The sequence below is a fragment of the Gymnogyps californianus genome, chromosome 4 (assembly GCF_018139145.2).
Source record: "Gymnogyps californianus isolate 813 chromosome 4, ASM1813914v2, whole genome shotgun sequence".
Lineage (NCBI taxonomy): Eukaryota > Metazoa > Chordata > Aves > Accipitriformes > Cathartidae > Gymnogyps > Gymnogyps californianus.
The window spans coordinates 49,401,029-49,420,020 of record NC_059474.1 but is presented as its reverse complement, the minus strand read 5'-3'; the positions used below and the strand labels follow the sequence as shown (position 1 = coordinate 49,420,020).

Here is an 18,992-nt window from a genome sequence, read left to right as displayed (position 1 = left end):
CTTTGGCAGACCCTCTGGGGAGACTAAGGATCGAGTTAGTGAGGGGACTTGAATGCCCTGTTTTTTTGAGTTGTTTCGTGGAGTAATTGAGAGAGACACCAAAACTTACTATTACACAGTACAAAGATGATGTTAGGGCCAGCCTTGAAGTCCAGCACTCTGTTTCCCAGGCTGCTGTTCTGACACTTTCTGATAGAATAAAATGCATTTAAAACAGCCATCTTTTAGGCAGTAAATTGTTGGTGTCTAAGAAGGGAGAAACTTTGTCTCAGAGCTTGGATAATAACATGAGTTCAAGACCCAGTAAGATGTGCTTTGAGTGATGTTACTGCTGCCATGTTTGAATTTAGAGTTGTGCACTTTTCCAGGTGATGGAGTTTTACTGCCAGTCCTGCGAGACAGCCATGTGCCGGGAGTGTACAGAGGGAGAACACGCAGAGCATCCCACAGTACCACTCAAGGATGTGGTGGAGCAACACAAGGCTTCCCTCCAAGTCCAGCTGGATGCTGTCAACAAAAGGTATGGAGACTCCACTGATCATTTTCCATTTTCAATTCTAGCACTGGCTTCCTGTGTTACCTTGAGTAGATGTTTTAATGTGCTGGTGCCATGGACCTTCACCTAGAAAACAGGGATAGTGAGGCTAGCATAAGGAAAAAAATCCATTGAGTGTGATGCACTGAGGGATTAGAGAAAAGAGCAAAAGATTCCTATCCGTCTTTCACCAAACAGAGGCCATTAGAAATGCAAGTGTCCTCCAAAGAAGGGGCATAAAATGTTAAGGAGAAAAGTACTAGCCAGTCATTAATTTAATGATAAATAAATAATACTGGATGCTTAAAAGACTAGTACAAACACTATGGTGGCAGAAAAGCTAAAAAAAAAAAAAAGAAAAAGTGGGGTAGATCTAGTTATATCTTCCCGAGTAGATACATTTGCATAAAGGACAGAGGATCCAAGGCCTCGTTGTTGGAAATGCCTAAAGTCAATGGATTTCCACAAGGGAGGGCCCTGGCTTAGCCTTTTTTTATCAGACCCAAACCACTATGTGGTTATAAAAGGAATGAACTTACTTCTGGGAAATGACCAAGTTTAAAGACAGCCTGCTGATGAGATTGTTTAATCAACAGAGATCAGGGCAAGAGCCAATGTTTAATGACTTTTGAAACAGCAATCTTTGTAATTTAATCCCTCCCTCAGGCTTCCAGAGATCGACTCAGCACTTCATTTTATATCTGAAATCATACACCAGTTAACCAACCAAAAGGCTAGCATTGTAGATGACATTCATTCCACTTTTGATGAACTCCAGAAGACTTTAAATGTGCGAAAGAGCGTGCTGCTTATGGAACTGGAAGTGAATTATGGCCTTAAACACAAAGTAAGATGCATGTTTTGTTTCAGTGAAAAGCTATTAATTTAATCAGCCAGTTTTTACAAATGATGCAGGACGCCAGTTTGACAAATTGTGTCTGAGACCCAGAGGAGAACTTTGTTTTCCCGAAATCAAGTGCTGCAGAGCCTCGCTTGTGGGTGCCCAGCCTTATAAATGGAATCCAGACCCTGTATGGGCAGGTAGCCCTTTGTGCATGATGTGTGAGGATCTAAAATGGCCAACACACTAAGCAGGCATCTGCTTAAAGCCAATATGCTGATGTACAGATGACAATGAGGGAACACCAAAGGAAAGTCTGAAATCCTTGGGCTGCAATCCTATGAACCCCCCATGAAGATACAGGCCAAACAATTTCTCCTGAAGAACTGAGCAAGGCTTACTGTTTTGCTTTAAAGCACTGTTTTCCTTTCAAATGCCTGGTAACATATTTCATGTTAGATGTCACTGGTCGGAACACGTAAAGATTGCAGGGACATCTCACTTACTGAGAGGGGAATGCAGAGAGCAATAGATTCCAGAGCTGTATTCACTCTTTTACTTCCTATCTGGATGATTGAATCCTGCATTTTTCCCCCTGTATTGTAGACTAAGCTTCAAGGTAGAAAACAGAAATCTGTGCTTTTACAAAGAGAAGCCTGTGCCCTGGTGGGTAGGGTTTTTGTTGAAGATTAGTAAGTCTGAATCAGGCAAATGAAAGAATTTAGTCCTTGTCTTCCTGGGCATCAGTTGTCTGTTTTATATAAAAGAAAGATCTCTTCCTCAAAGTAGCCTTTAGAAGAAAGTAGCATCAACAACTGGAGTTTCAAGACTGCCTGATAATATTGTCATCTTTGGGCATTCTCTGCAATTACTGAGCAGCTTGAGCATCTCCAGATGTCTCAAGTAGAGGAATGCTGCATTCCTGGATCTGGAACAGGCTTGATCATTAGGAAGGTATTGAACTGCTGGACCTGTGAAAATGGAAGAATTCTAACATGTGCACAAGATGTGTACTTTCAGGAACACAGGGAGCCCAAAACCCTTGGGGCACAGGATTTAGTCATCTCCAGAGCTAAGCAGCAGCTGAGGAGCTTTTAGCATCAAAAATTTGGACTTAGATCTCAAGTTCATGTAAACATATCCAAGATGTCACAAAAACTTATTTTCTTAGCAAGCAAATATACGCAGGGTGTGCACAAAGTTTACACAAGATGGAATATGATGTAAAATTATCTTATTGTTGTTTAAAGGGATTTAAAATAGTTTAAACACTATTTTGGGCATTAGAGAACCACATTTTTACAAAGCTACGCATAAGCAGTAAAAGAGGCAACTCCCCTGTTTGTATAAAAAAGAGCAATTGGAATTGGATTTTACTTTTGAATGAATAGTAGTCCTGCAAAAGAATTCAGACCCAAATATTCCATCATTCTGATCATGTACTTTGCAAAAATGAAAAAATCAAAGGGCTACACTTGACTAAAAGAAAGTTGGCGATTCTCTTTCAGTTGTCCAATGGACTGAAAGAGGCCTCATGTAAAATACTCTAAACACATTTTAAATATTAGTTATGGTAGGATTTAATATTTTCCATCTTTGTAATGAAAGAAAACTATATTGAGAAAATAATGGTTTTAAAATGTAGCTGCAAATTGTCTTCCTCCTCAGTTTGTGGTTTGTTATCCCAAGCATATGGGGTTTTGTCATCCTGGGACTTTATTAGCTATGCTATCTGTTTAACTACTTATGTCCTTGAATAAAGACAAGGCAGATTAGAAATGCCTTGTATTGATTCCTGAGAGGTTTATAGATGCCTAGAAAAACAAGTAACTTGAAATTTCAGTGTCGTCTTGAAATTTGTTCATTCTGTTCTACTTGCAAAAGATTTTATGTTATCACTTTCCCATGTCAGTAACTCATCAGCCTGGATTTTCTCCAGTGGGTGAAAAGCAGATAGCTTTGTAAAATTCAGAAGAAAAATGCCCTTAGAATGCAGTGTCATTACATGGTGTGTCTCAGCAAGAGAAGAGTATCTCATAGCAATAAATACACCCAGTCTCTGAGTTTACTTTAAAATCAATTGAAATGTTTCGAAAATATTTAATTTACAGTGATAGTCAACAAAATAACTTCTCTGATCCACAGTAATGTCTGTGCCCTAGTTCTTCTCTGTAGGAAAAACATACCACATGTGTGACTGGGTACTTTGGTTTGGGGATTTCATCAGTGGAGAGTGTGGGGGGTAGATGGAATGTTTGGGCTTTCCTGACTGTCATGAATTTCTCTGCTAGGTTGTTATAATTCAGGGATCCTTTTTCCAATTCATTGCAAAACTGGTTTTAAAAAAAAAAAAAAAAAGTTAGCCTTGTTCCCAGCCCACACCTAACAATTTTGAGGTCAATACTGTTTTAAGGATTTTAGACTGAGGGCCAGAACTGAGCCTATAATAAAAGCTCTTTCTCAGTCTTAAATATAGAGTAGCTACTTGCTGCCCACCAAAATTTCAGGCTACTCAACTCAACTCTTCCCAATATCCACAACCCATCCTTTACGTTTTGCTTTCCTGCCTGCTGAAACTGTGGAATCGACTTACCCACTTCTGCTGGGGAGGCTTTTCCTTTCTTCACTTATTTAGATGAGGAGTCACACTTTTCCTCAGGATGGATGTACAGATTTTGAGAGTGCCTTCTTGTCCGTCTCCATAGAAGAGTAACCCAAGGTTTCCCTTTGCTCTGAAGCAATAGTTTCAAGAAGTTTCTTGCAGCCTCCCGTATTAATGGGCCTGATGACTCCAAAATATCTCTATCTCTGTGCACACAGCTCAGTTCCCAGTAACTATCTCGTTAACTGTGACTGCTGAGAGTTAGATGGAGCAAGGTTCAAGCATCTACATTTGTTGGGTTTTTGTTTTTTTTTTTTTAAAGAAAAAAGACAAGACAGACAGGTGGGGCAATAATTCAATCTAGTGTGACAGTGGATCTGTGAAGCCTTGAAGACCCAAAACAGGGTACATTTTTTGTATTGCAGCATGATATTCCAAGAACATGTAGGGGATCAGTGTGGTACTTTTTCTAAAATGAAACTTTAAAATAAACTCTAAAGCACTATAAATTGGGTTTCTACAAAGGCCTTCAGATATAAAGCATGCTACGTCTTGCTAGGATAGTTCTTATAACGTGATGCTAATCTGGTGTTTGGTAATGCACACAGGTCCTCCAGACACAGCTGGATACCTTACTTGAAGGACAAGAAAGCATTAAAAGTTGCAGCAACTTTACGGCCCAAGCCCTCAACCACGGCACTGAAACCGAAGTTCTGCTGGTGAAGAAGCAAATGAGCGACAAGCTGAATGAACTGGCCGAGCGGGACTTCCCGTTGCAGCCCCGTGAAAATGATCAGTTGGACTTCATAGTGGAAACAGAAGGCCTGAAGAAGTCCATTCACAATCTGGGTACTATTTTAACCACCAATGCTGTTGCCTCTGAAACAGTTGCCACAGGTGAGGGACTGAGGCAGACAGTGATCGGACAGCCCATGTCCGTTACCATCACAACTAAGGACAAAGATGGGGAGCTCTGTAAATCTGGGAACGCTTACCTCACTGCTGAACTGAGCACGCCTGATGGGAGTGTAGCGGATGGAGAAATACTTGACAATAAAAATGGCACTTACGAATTTTTGTATACTGTTCAGAAAGAAGGGGACTTCACTTTGTCACTGAGACTTTATGATCAACATATCAAGGGCAGCCCATTCAAACTTAAAGTGGTCAGATCAGCAGATGTGTCCCCTACCACTGAAGGGGTTAAGAGGCGTGTTAAATCTCCTGGCAGTGGTCATGTGAAGCAGAAAGCTGTGAAAAGACCTGCGAGCATGTACAGCACTGGCAAAAGAAAAGAGAATCCCATTGAAGATGATTTGATCTTCAGAGTAGGTAGGTGACTTGTCTGCTACCTATTGACATACTTAAAAATAGTTCAGGGAAACTGGATGAAAAAATCTAGAAGTTAAATTATTTTAAGGTTAAAACTGTAAGTAGAGCAACCTGGTAATACCTTTAGGCCTCCAGACTTTTGTTCATATGTAAATTTTAAAAGCATATACTTCAGAAATTCTGTTTGCAGCGAATATTTGATTGGAATTTGGGTTGAGAAATGCATACATTTGATTTGGCATAAAATATTTTACCACCTCTTCTGTACTCTATTGGGCATCATAAAATGACAATATAATAAAATCGATGCTTCAGATTAGATTAAATTACTTATTTAAAAAGTTGCATGGCAAGAAGGGAAGTAGGAGGACTCCTTCCCTAAAACTATTACTAAAGATTAATCTAATTAATTAACCTGGAACTATACATGCTAAATCCTGTGGTCATATATAGTTATTTCATTATGTCAGCATAAGACAAAATTACGATTTCTTTTATTTGCTTTTTTCCCCCAATATCTAAATATGTTTGGTTCTTTATATAGTGTAATGTTATCGCTAAAGCTGTGGACTTCTAATGCTTGGTAAAAATATAACATCTTGGTGTCATTTACTGTGATTTTCTTTCAGGTCTTTTGATGTACTCTGTTTTTATGCTATATAATAATAATTCATCATTTTAAAAGTCTGTACCATGGGGTATTGTATTTATATAATGTCTGCTTATATAGTTAGAAAATACTTTTCACTTTGCACAACTAAAGAACAAAGCAAGTTAATTCTTAATATGTACAAGTCAGGATTTCAGCAGTATATGTTACCAAGTTTGACAACTGGCAAGGTGGCTTTCCCCTTTGTAGCAGAGAATGGATGGTGGTTAATCCTGGAGGGTTTTTTAGTAATTCTACTGAAAATTCATCTGGACATCATTTGTCAGTTGGTTAACCCTGTCCGTCTGACTTCTCATCTGTTAGTATTTCTAATAGATTCCTTGCTTTGATAGAGAGTACATGCAATAACATAATGGTTTTATATCAGAAAATGTATTCAGCAAGCGTGCTTTGCTTGCTGAATAGGACAGTACAATGTAAGCATTGGATGAAGCCACTCATAAAATGACCAGCCTTTCTCAGATGGCCAGTGCATTTCCTAGTAAGATAAATGACTCAGTAAATATAACAACTCAAAGCATTTTTTTACAGAGGCAATGGTATCCAGCTTTACTGTCGCTAAAGCTAAATTTTATGGTGACTGCTGAGTAAAAAGTTAGAAATATGATGTAGAACAATTCATACTGAAGTCGAGCCAGCCCTACTCGGCAGTAACCATCCTTTATCATCCAAAGCTGGTAGGCGACTTTCGTTAAATTAGTACCCAGACATAGCCCTTCCTCTAGCAGGAGAGTGTTCTTGTTGCAAAAGCTATTGCTTTAGTCACCACTGGCAGAGCCCCTGTTAGCAACCCCATGGAGAGAGAAGCCCTTGCACAGGGCAGAGTGATCAGCCTCAGGCTCCTGCTGGAATGGAAAGGGACCTGTGGCTCTTCCCAAATGCAGTTTCACTAGCCTAGATCTTTTTTGGGCCCTGTTTTGAGACACAGTTAAACAAAACAGTTAAGAATAATGTCTGAACCCTGTCTAGAAAAAAACCATCTCTCTCATCTCTTCTGGAACAGTTGTGACATGTTGTATGCTAGACAGAGAAGGGGCTGGATGGACAGATTCAGGCAGAAAGAGTCTGTGGGTCTGTAGCAGGTAGGAGCAGGATAGGAAAGCCTGCACAGGTACACTGTGCCTGTGAGTAACAGGGGAGCTCTGTTACCCATTGTGGCTGACACCTTCACTGAATGCTAAGCCCTCTTGTTCACATATGCCAAGCATTAATTTGTCCTGGTGTGGAAATTGTAGAGCTAAATACTTAAAAAAACCCAAAACCCAAAAAAGTCCTGAAATTATTTAAAAACTGTTAATATTCTTATTACAAATCTTTTGGTATGGATTCAAGTGATTGCAGCTTCTAATTTCTGCTTCTGTATCCCTTGCTTCTAGTGAGCAGTTTCTAGCCTGACTACCAAACAGTGGTATGGCTCTGGTTTGGGTTTTGGTGGTGGTGGTGTTTGTCGGATTTTTTTTAACTATTCTCTCCAACACACCATACACTCTTAGAAGTCTTAAATGTTTTCCAAAAAGTGCAGTGCCCTTTCTTTCTGTTGTGATGCAATCATGACCATGTGCTTTATTTTGGAGTTCTGCCTCCTCCCCTTCTTCACCACTCTACCCCCCCAAAAAAGAAGAGAGAATAATTAGAACAAGAGCTACGCACGTCTCCGAGCTTTTGCTTGATGAAACCTGTCAGGAGTGTCCACATTTGGGATATATGGATCGCTATTTTCTTGAAAAACTGAGCTAAGAGTAATACTTCATCCTATTACATGTTCAGTTCTCAGCCACTCATTTCACAGAATGACCCTACATAGAGATGTCCCTCTGGGCTTCTGTGGGCTTATGAGTGCATTGTCTGAAAGGTCTCTTAAGCCATTGCAGCTGTAATGCTCTAGCTTTTTACACTCTTCCAAAATATGCGAAATGAATAAAGACAGGTAAAAGTTCTGACATTTTCACAGGGATTGCCTTCACAGATTTAAGAGTTCATTTAGTTCCAGTTTCAGCTCACTTAGAAAAGTTAAGGTTTGGTTCATTTGTTGATGAGGTAATGTAAAAGAAAGTTTATCACTGTTTTCCAACACAACTGTGTATCTCTATTTTGAACCCATTGTTGAATTCCTCTGATAGCCCTGGCCAAATCTGGATTTGTATTTTAAACTGGGCAAGATAAATCTTATATTTGGGCTGCCAGAAGCTCATACAGCTGTGTTGGAGAACCATACTGTAATATTCCTATGGGCATCCAAGTATACGGAGTATGCTCTTGTATATGTGCTGATGTATGGGCTTTTATGCACAAGTAAATTGATCAGCTCCTAGCAGGAGATTGTTCTTGTGCAAGTATTAACAGAGATAGCATTAATACAACATTAGTACAGTTAAGTGCTTTTGTTCATGGGGAATTGTGCATTGTATCTTTTGGCAATTCTGTGTTATTCATGGCTTTTAAAATGGCATGTGGTTCTATTCAGACATTTTAAGGTCAAGCTATTGACTGCACATTCATACATTCGTGTAATTCATTATTTACAAGAACAGAGTATTTCTTGCTTCCTCCTCTTCTCTCTCAATAATTTATATCCTCAACCTTTTTAAAATTTTTTTTAAACAGGCGTGATCTCTAAGAGTGTGTCCATGCAGTATCTGTGTAGCGTGTACTTAGTTTATACAAATGAAAACAAGAATATGCTTATGATACCCAGAAAATAATTGTTGCGCAATGGTTTTTGCTATCTCTACAAGTGGAGGTAGGGAGCACTAAAGTGAGAGGGAAGGCTCTTTTCTGTTACCCTGCTTTTGTGCCTTAGACCCATGCTGAGCAAAGGTAAATGGAGGTGAGGGATGTTCACAGTGTCAGCCATTTCCACCTTCCCTGGTAAATCTCTCCCATGTCCTCCAAAGGAGGGTTAAGAGCCATGGGTGGTATCAGTTAGCTACTCTGTCCAGGACCCCATCTTGTGCTCTAGCTCTGCCATGCTGTGCCGTATGCCTTGGTATTTTTTGTCTTCCAGCACTTTTCATGACTGGGTTCTTTGACACTGTTTAGCAGTAGTGGTGCTATTTCCCACTTTAACTGCTTTTTCTCTTCATTTATTTATACTTGAGATTGGCATCAGATACAGCCAGATGAAGAGTTGGCGCTCTGCTAGAAAGTTCAATTTTCCTTTTCCTCAGACTGTGTTTAGTTGTCTGTTCAGTCATGTAACTGAGCATCTAAGTTTAGCTGGTACATTTAATGTGTGTAATTCACTCTGATTTAAAAAAAAAAAAAGTGCCTTTAACAGTACCTTCTGTCAGCCTCCTTACTAGGTGTGGATGTCATCTTCTGGTCTGTTATCAATGCTGAAAGCAAATAGGAGCCTTATTGTAAATTTACTCCACATAAAAACTCATGAAAAAGGCTTATGTAGTAATAGCTTTAGTGCAGTTTAAAAGCAGGCTTAGGGGGAGCAAAGGGATTCTTCATCAGGTGTTTCTTCCTTAATTTTCTCTGAAGGCCTCTGCCTGAAACGCTGTATTGGATTTTCCTGTTGGAAAGGAACAGCGCTGCCTACAGATAGGTATTTTTTTGAGCTTTTACAAAAATACAAGTGGGTTATATGGGTACACATCGCCTTGAAAAAACATGTATTTTTCCAACTGCAGTTAGCCCCCTTGTATGGATGGTCCAGAGAAACCTTCTCCCTGTAGCAAGCAGCATCTGCTTCCTCCCATTCACCCATCCCTTCTCTACCTTTCCAGCAAGGTCCTGCCCTGGCCAAATTACAGCCTGGCTAAGGGCATTGGAGAAGGAAGGGATGTGTATGTGTTCCCTGTAGTGCAGAAGTATGATACATGAAATGCCGAGGCCCCTCTGACACACTTTAATCACTTGTTCTTCATTTTCTATTTCAGAACTCTGGAACAAACCCATTAATAAGTAGTATGAAATAGCAAGATGTTTTCTATACAGAATTTATATTTCTGTAGAAATAGGAATGCCTACTAATGGGGAAATAGAATTTAATTTTTCAGTTTATTAGCTCAAATCCCTCTGAGGCTTGTCATGAACTCTTTATGGGTTTGTGATGGCCAGTGTGAAATTTGGCCAGGCCTACATTGCATAGTTTTGCAGTCATACCTGTATTGGACAGGGGGTGAAGAATTCTGACATCACATTGCTGGCAAAATCCCCAGCGTGGGTCTGATGTCCTGACGACAGAGACCTGGTCTTGGTTCAACTCATGTCATTCGGGGTTTTGCTGCTGTACCAGCAAAGAACTGCTTCTGAGGTGCACCTACCCCTAGGATTTGTGCATACCTAGCTGTGGCGGCAGGGGCTCTGCTACACAAGCAAGACTTGGAGGCAGTGTTGGCCAAACTTTTAGGGACAGATGCTGTGTAAAGCAAATTAATATAAATCGGCCCAAACTTCACTACCAACAGTGTGTGCGAGTATCTGCCAGAGTTCCTGCTGAATTATTCATTCCTCTTTAAAGGTTACAAACACTGTGTGCCTTCATCCAACAGACTGATTGATTTTAAAACTTAGATTTGCATGGGAACTTGGATTAGAAACACTGAAATTTATTTTACAATAATCACATAGCTTGTTAACAATCTGATTCGGTGCAGTTTTACTACAGAGCCTTTTGTGTTTCAGCTGTATCTATTATGAGAGAGGGCATCATATCCTCATAACATGTAAGATTTGACTAAGTATCTTTTGGCTCTCTGAGGAAAAACGAAACGAAGCTAAGGAACAAGAAAACAACTCCTTGATACCTGTCTATGCACTATGTATGTAGACCTTTCCATGCTGTTTAGTTTTATCCTTTTTTTCAGTACAACATAGAGAACAGTCCAAGAAGAAGTATTTGAAGTGTTGTAGGCAGGAAAGAAATGGTACTCACACACCAGGTTATGGCTACTTGCAACCTCTAAAGTCTCCCCGTTAATCTGTAATCTTTCTGCAAGGTTTTTTTCTCTCTGAATCCATTCCCTTCCTGCTGAGGGCAGTGACATGGTTTTAATTTGTGTTTTAGGAAGCTGGTAAATCTAGGTTAGCAAGCAGGGAGGTTATTATTCATATTTGTAAAACTTAGAAAGCAAAAAACACTCCTTCTCTTACTATGAGCATCAAAAATGTACATTGTACAACAGGTTTGTCCAGATGCCCAGCACTTACAGATCAGATTTTTATTGCAGTTACATGATGTAATTTTTAACATCTCCTGTGATGTTAATGGGCTTTTAGATTCCCCCCCCCCCTTCTTTTTGGTGAGATTCAATCTGGCCTCTATTGTGCAAGAATAAAAGATTGAAATTATGAAGCATTTTATGTGTGCTAGATTGTCTTGAGCTGAAAATGGATACTTTTTTGTTGAAAGCATATCTTCAAAGTTAAATTAATTGGTTTGTGCAGGCTACACTCAGTAATACCAGAAGGAATTAGATAGGGCTAAGGCAAATCTGATTGTTTATTAGCTGTATACAAAGATGGTATAAAAGGAGCTATTCCACAGGCCACAGATTTGCTTCCTAATAACTCTGTTCAGCCTTCCCCTTTTGAAAACTCTGCTGTCCTCTCCCAATCCCCAGCAGCTTGCCACAGAAGTTGCAGTAAAATGTCTGTCTTTTCCTCCTTTGTGCCCTGCAGTAGCTCAGAACAGGAGGGAGGTAAGGCTGGGCAAAGACAGGCACGAAAGATGCAGGCTTTCATTTCTAAACCAGGCTGCTTGGGAAACACTGGAATGAGGATCCCACAACCGTCCTCTGGTTCCAGCCCTGTGCATTTGAAATGTTGGCGCCTCGCTAGGCTGAGTGATGGGTGACTGCCCATGACTGAGAGAAGACAAAGCATGGGGTGCCTTGATACAGAGAGGTGGTATCTTGCACTAAAAGATTTGCTGAAGACTTTCTCAGGCAGGTATGTTTATAAGGCGGGAATCTTTACTTACAGGAAGGAGCTTTGTTACTACAGAGTCAGTTGCAGGAGCCTGCATTTCCAGAGGCTGACATACTTTACTACAAGCTTTCCTCTCATCATCTGAACTGCTGCCACTGCCTGTGCTTGGATTCAGATCTTTGCTGGCATAGTGAATTATTCAAATCAGAAAGTTCAAAGTTATCTGTTTTCCTCTTGAACATAAGTTAGGAAATAAGCTGTGTTTCACTAACCTCAGCTTTCTTCTTCAGAGAAATTTGTGCCACTGCAGAGGGGACTGTATAAAGGCCTGTGTGCAAATTAGGACCTATGTGATGGGTTTAATAGCTGCAAAGCGCTATGTACAAGGACGTTGCATGGAGCTGAATTTCATCTGCGCGCTGTGCTAATAAATCACTGTTTCTTAAACTTACTGTGAAATGTGACTATGGCATTCCTGGGTAATTTCTTCTATTTTTCCTTTGATGTATGTTTACAAGGTCCCACTGAAGAACACTCTGAGTAAATCTTTATATAGGTCTCTCATTTTTAAAAATGAAATTCCTTGACTTTCAAGAACATTTTTCTAAGGGTAAAGAGCATACATTCCATAAAGTTTGTGCTAGTTGGATCCAGATGCTCTAGCTTACGCCTTCTCTTTTCTAACAAATGTTTTCCCTTTACTCTCAGTAGTAAAGGGAATGTTTCTCCCTTTTCATCCATTCTCTTTGGCTAAAAGGCAAAAAGGAAACTTATCATTAGCATATGGTGGAAAAAAATTACTGCATGCATCTCTCAGGCATTGCTTAGTAAAAGAATACACAGAAATGGCTCAAGTGAGGGTAATGTAATTGGTGTGTAACTCACTATTCCCTGAATATGTACTTTCCCCTTGCAGTACAAAAATGGAGAAGTATTTGCCTTGTTTAGAGGATGGAGCATATGGAGTTCAAGAAAACAAGCCTTGAAACAAAGGGACATGCTCGCAGCACCAAGTGCAGAGGAATTAAATGTTACTTGTTAGCCAGTGACAGGAAATATGCATCCCACAGCCATCACCACAGCAGGAAGAAGGGCTGTTAAGAGCATACACATCCCTAATGAAAGCTAAATACAAATTAGAGCTAATATGTATGTCTTATATTGAGCATCACAGTCAGAACAGTTTTAATCACTGAGGTCCAGGATATTTTGGACTGACTGAAATAAAATACAAGTTTTTCAGTTAAAACCATATATTGAAACCAATTAATGTCTGATACGCAGCCAGTGAATGCTTGTAAAAATACTTCGCCAGGAAAAACAGCACTGCATCCAAGTCTTGGAAAGAACAGCTTATAGAGTCTTTTTGTTTCAAAATTCATTCATTCATTATGAATAACCTTGGGGTCCAAGATCATAATTGCAGTCTTGTCTAAAGACCCCTGAGACTCCTTTACAAACAAAGCAGGAATTTGGATACTGTTTTAGTTCTCCAGGTGTAATTTGGACCAGCCACTTTAGGGCTGACCTTTTAAAGACATCAGTTTGCTGTGTGACCCTCCTTGGAACGTCTCAGAACAAACATCTAAGTAATGAGGCACCTAAACTTAATGAACTTTTGTGAAAATTTGACATTTTACAGCTCCTTATCCCCTTAAGCCACTGGGGAAAAGACTTACAGTTCTATGTAAATCACTATTGTATTTGTCCTGGGTAAAAATGGGACCTCTGTGTGTGTACACTACTTTATTAGAACAATCTAAGGTCTTTGCAGAAGCATTCAGTCTCCAAGTGTTGGTCTTCATTGGCCCACATGTCCCAATCATTCAAAACCAGTTCTTCATCTGAGTTTCCCTTCTAAGTGAATTTTTAAAGCCCATGACTGAAAACTATGTATGAGTGAATAGGAAACTTCCCTGTCTTGAAATGGCCCCATCCAAAGTAATCACGGATATGTTTATCTCAACTTTGTGACTTCACTGAGGAGATTTAGTTAATTGTACTAAAATCTTGTCATCTGTCCAGGTTCTTAGCCTCTGTCTGTATGTTCCCACAGTACTGCCCCTTTCATTGCCTTCTCACTTGAATAAAAATCTGCAGTTTAAAAAAAGTCCATCACTTATGAAAAAACATTTAACTAGTTCCCTCATGCAAGAGGCAAATTGTGAACACTTTGATTCGCGAAGGCCAAAGAGGTAATTACGTTGATGGGGGCTTAGATGGCATACATGCCAAAGAGTAAGAACAATCCCTTCTTGTACTTAGAATTGTGGATCTGTTACTGAGATGGTTCTTTGAAGTTGTAGCAGTGATAAGAACTCTTCAAAACAGAAATCTATAGATCAAGGATGTAATAATGCATGTGTTGGCATTTAGGTCCTAACTGATTGGTCCTGTCTAACCTGATTTCTTATGTGCTTTGTGTTCAATTTTAGGCACCAAAGGAAGAAACAAAGGGGAATTTACAAATCTTCAAGGTGTAGCTGCATCTACAAATGGAAAAATATTAATAGCAGACAGTAACAACCAGTGTGTGCAGGTATGAGGATATGCCACTTCCAGTATTTTTCTTTTTCTCCCCACCCCCACACCTCTGCCTTCTTTGTAGTCCAGGAAAGACACATTTTGTACAATTCAAGCAGATACAGAAAATACAGAGGAAGCTCAACTTGTTTATCATCCATTATCATTCCATCTTCTTGACCTGGAGCTATGTTTTTCAGATCTACGCTATATCTAGTATGTATATCAGAGTTTATTTCCCTTCCTTATGATGTTTGGCAATGAATGAAGAAGACAAGCGGTGCAATAATGTGGAAAAATGCCTTTTTGTAAATATAATTTTACATTGTAAATTTATCACTGTGTTTCCAAATATAAATCTAGGGCAAGGTGCCACAAAGATCATTTCTTAAGCAAATACAAATACAAAAATAAACATGTAGATGTAATTTTCAAATGGCTTTTAATCTACTTAATTGACTTTTCTGTCAGATATCGTGATCAAATCTTTTCTGTGGTAGCACCCCTGACACCCATGATTTCTTGGCTTCTGTAACCTGTGTGAAAATCAAGCTGTGTTTTTTCTTTTGCTTGCCATGTATCTTTTTTACCATTAGCAATTTGTCATCACTCTTCAGGCTGCCCATGTGGTAGCAATGAACAAGGCAGCAGTGTGTGGCTTGTTCTTCAGTATGCGAGAACCAGTAAGCCACATGCAGTAAGAACTCATTTCCAGGCCTTTTCAAAGAGACAGAGTCAAATATTCATCAGCACCCTCACACTTTGTAATTTGCAGCCACTTCAGACAAACTTCAGTGTCTAATTACCTGGCTTGAGGACACAACCAGTGGACTGAATTTTGCATGGCTAAAGCATCTCTCAGGAAATGGCCTATTACTTATCCCTAAGTCAAATAATTAAATTTTGAAATTCTCTTTTAGCTTCTATTCCTATCTTTTCTACAGACTTAGTGTTTGACTGTGGCCGAGTCACTCAGTGCCTCAGTTTCCTCATTTCTAATATGGGAATAATACCACTTCCTTCCAGCTGAGAGGGACGTTGTGAAGCTTAATTCACTAATGTTTGTGAAGTACTTTGAGATCACTGAAGAAACAGTGCAATGCAGGTGCAGCGAAGTTCTTTATTTTGAAATTAGGGTCCAGGTGGAAGCCTCTTCTTAAATTAGGCATATCACTTTCAAATATGGACCATGTAGAAGTGCTTCATGTTCCTAACTCTCTTCCTGACTATAGTGTTCATTAGTGACTTGCTAAAATCTAAACTCCAAGAAATAGATGATGTTATTATGCAGACTTAATTTTAAAATGAATGTTTTCTGTTACAGATATTTTCCAATGATGGTCAGTTCAAAAGCCGTTTTGGCATACGAGGAAGGTCTCCCGGCCAGTTGCAGCGGCCAACAGGAGTGGCTGTGCATCCCAGTGGTGACATCATTATTGCAGATTATGATAACAAATGGGTTAGCATATTCTCATCAGATGGAAAATTTAAGGTACAAGTTACCATGTGAACTCTCCTGAGCTTTCTCCATCTTACAAAGGAATGCAAAGTAACGGATTTTTTTGTCAAGAAACTACATAGTTTGGTTGTAACTTAGTCCAAATTCCATTGTTGTGATGTGGAAACCCGTGACACAGCCACGTTGTATAATTAATAGGAGGAGGTCACAGCTGTGATGCTAATGTTATACCAAATAGAGACTATATGTTCCATTTTACAGTTCTACTAGGTGCTTGGATGCCTTTCCATAACTTATAGTCGAGGATAGCTAATGTAATCAAGTCTAGTTGGACTAGTTCAACAACCTTCATATCATTAGTATTCTGATTATACAGAAAGGTGTGTGCATATATGTATATACACACAGACAGACATAAAAACTTATGAAGAGGACATGAGGCTCTTCAGTGACTTATGGAGGAGAAAAATAAGGTAGCAGACTGATGACGACTTCCTCTGTTTACTCCATACGTATCAGCAAATCAAGTGTGTAATTCATGTATGATCCTGTTGGTAATAAATGCAAGGAAGCGCAACCCAGGATGTTGTTCCAGTGCTACAGCATAGACAGGAGTGTTTTAGGTGGGGTGATGTGCACTGGAAAAACTGGAAGGCAGTAATAATGTCTTAGGTTTCAGAAATCAGAAGTTCTGAGAAAAGCGCATGTCTTCTTTTCATAGCAACTCTGATCTCTTTAATAGGAGTAAAATAAGAAGGCAGCTACTACACTACACTGATGCTTGCCAACCTGCAATACTTGTTTCGCTTGGGTTCAGGTGCAATTCCAGAGAGAATTAAAGGTTGCCTCCATTTGGTCCTGTTCTCTGAATGCATGCTACCGAGTTTGGTGATGCATGCTAGAAATAGCCACCTATAGCAGAGGTTAGCAGTACACACTTTTCAGTGAGATAAAGGACCTGCAGGGAAATTTCTATCACAGTTACTTAGTTCTAGAGTCCTGCATTGGAGTGAAATTGCGTGTTTGGCTAATTTTCTGGCAGCCTAATGACCAAAAAGCTCAGGGCCTGAGCTGCTCACGTGTGTACCAAGAAATGGCCTTCCTTTGAGTAGTCTTGCAAAGTGATGAATGCTACAGCAAATAGGCAATTGTGCTTGCATAGTCCTCAGTGACCTCCATCTGGGAAACAGACGCGTATGCTTTTAAAAGTATCCAGATCCTGTGTAGACTTGAAGCTAAAATAAAACAATGCTAATATGCAATGCAAGTGTTAAAAAAATACAAATTACTTGCATTTGCAGAGAGTATGTGATTTTCCTTGTCAAGTAGTTTTGAAAATGTACAGCTACGCAGGAAAACCTTGAATGAAATGAAGACACCAAAACAAAACCAAAGAAAGATGTAATTTAGTTAAGAATCCAAATACTCTGAGTAACCTAAGTGTGTTTTAAATAATTATTAACATCTTTAATGTGATCTGGCTTGATCTGGACACAGAGCATGGAGGGCTTGTTTTCCTTCCTTCTCAAGACATGCTGTAAATCCAGTATTTTGGGTGGTGCCAGCTCTGGAGGAAAAAGCCATGGCTCTGGAGGAGCCTGGACCCTACGTGCTATACACTACCAGCAGGAAGACAGGTATTGAAAAAAATGAATTATTAAGGTAGTTCCTCTGACGTGGAGCCTAGCTTTGGTTTTAGTCAATGTTTTTGTTGGATTGCAAGAGCTATGTAAAGTTGGCAATGTTTGTGTGGTTAATACAAGTTAATGAATCGGACTTTATAGTTCTTGGGACTAGACTGATTAGATGAGAGATGAAACATCAATGATATAAAATACTATTTTTAGATTGAATGCAACAGGCTATATTTATGAGAGAAAAATATACAAATGTTTGTAGAAGCATTGTATATATGGAGGGCAGGCATAACCATATAGTTGAAGCACAGGACATGGATATAACAGATCTAGCCTGTGGGAATCTGGGCAAAGCCTTGTAATTTCTTCTGTGTTGGCAATGGTAATTCTTACAGAGGCTTTGTCAGATTAAATTGGGCAACGCTTGCTAAGATACATAGAGAGATAGATAAAGGGATAATGGTGTTTCCCTTCAAAGGACTGTGCTGGCAAGTCATTGTATATGATCTCTGATGCAGGTGGTCTGCTAGTTGTTAACTCAGCATTATCAAGGGGCTGTTTTGAAGTTAATCTAACTATTTTTGTTGTTGTCCCCTTCTTTCTGTATTTACTTACACTTACTCTCCCTTAGCGGCATTTTAATAGTCATGTGAGCCAGAAGGCAAATTTCCCCTGGAGCCAGGCCCAGGCATCTCACTCATTACAGCACTGAGCTGACTCACCCGAGCAACCTCCACTGCGAGGCAGAAAAGTGTCACCTTCCTCAGTTGCTAGTAGCAACAGAGACAGAGCTCCATTTTCTCAAGGCTGTAAAACTTGCATAATGCAGAGGTGGACAAACCCTAATCTAAGGTTACACCAAAACACAAGTCTCTTAAATGAAAGGCTGCATTATCCTGTGAATGATACAGCCTCAGATAGGGTCTTAGGAATTGGGCTTCCGTTTCTGGCTATGCCACAGGTCTCACAGGTGACTAGTGATCTTCCATTTCACTTCCCAGTGCTTTATTTTCCTCATCTATAAAAGGCAGATAACAGTGCTGGCCTCCTCTGTAAATTACTCTGAAATTGCTTAAGAAAACTGTTGCAGAAGACATACTGCTAGCCTAAGGAGAGAACGCATGGTGAAGCAGCAGTATCAGCTTTTGTGCCAGTGGTGGTGTTCAAACGTAGTGAAGAACTGGAGAACAGAGCCAAGAGAACGATTCTTGGTCCTCTGAGGAGAGACGTACTTTCTTCCTAGTCTTGACGGGTTCTATCTAAGATAGCTTGTTATCAGCCAAACAGGGCTGCAAGTCAAGTTAAGATCAAGTTTAGATGAGTGGGAAAAGATGAAAGGAAACATTTTATCTGTCAGACTTTTTTCTTGTCTCGTTAGAAGAATTAAGAAGGGAGCTGCTTGAAGCTGGTTGCATGTGCAGATAGGAAGAGTTCTGTGGAGTGGGCTTAAGTGGTCACAGTTGAATTAAGACAGTCACATGAATGATAAAGCCATTTATTGTGCGACATTGCA

General features: G+C 39.7%; 1 protein-coding gene across 4 annotated transcripts in view; it reads left to right on the top strand.

Annotated features, from left to right (window-relative positions):
* TRIM2 (tripartite motif containing 2) overlaps window positions 1-18,992 on the top strand; it is a 40,945-nt gene that overhangs the window by 8,515 nt on the left and 13,438 nt on the right. For 2 of the 4 annotated variants that reach the window (XM_050895882.1, XM_050895884.1), the window contains exons 3-7: window positions 369-520; window positions 1,202-1,382; window positions 4,587-5,310; window positions 14,296-14,399; window positions 15,708-15,875. In XM_050895882.1, coding sequence (XP_050751839.1) covers window positions 369-520; window positions 1,202-1,382; window positions 4,587-5,310; window positions 14,296-14,399; window positions 15,708-15,875 — 1,329 coding nt within the window. The remainder of the gene's footprint in view (window positions 1-368; window positions 521-1,201; window positions 1,383-4,586; window positions 5,311-14,295; window positions 14,400-15,707; window positions 15,876-18,992) is intronic. The other 2 variants (XM_050895885.1, XM_050895886.1) reach the window with 2 other exon arrangements.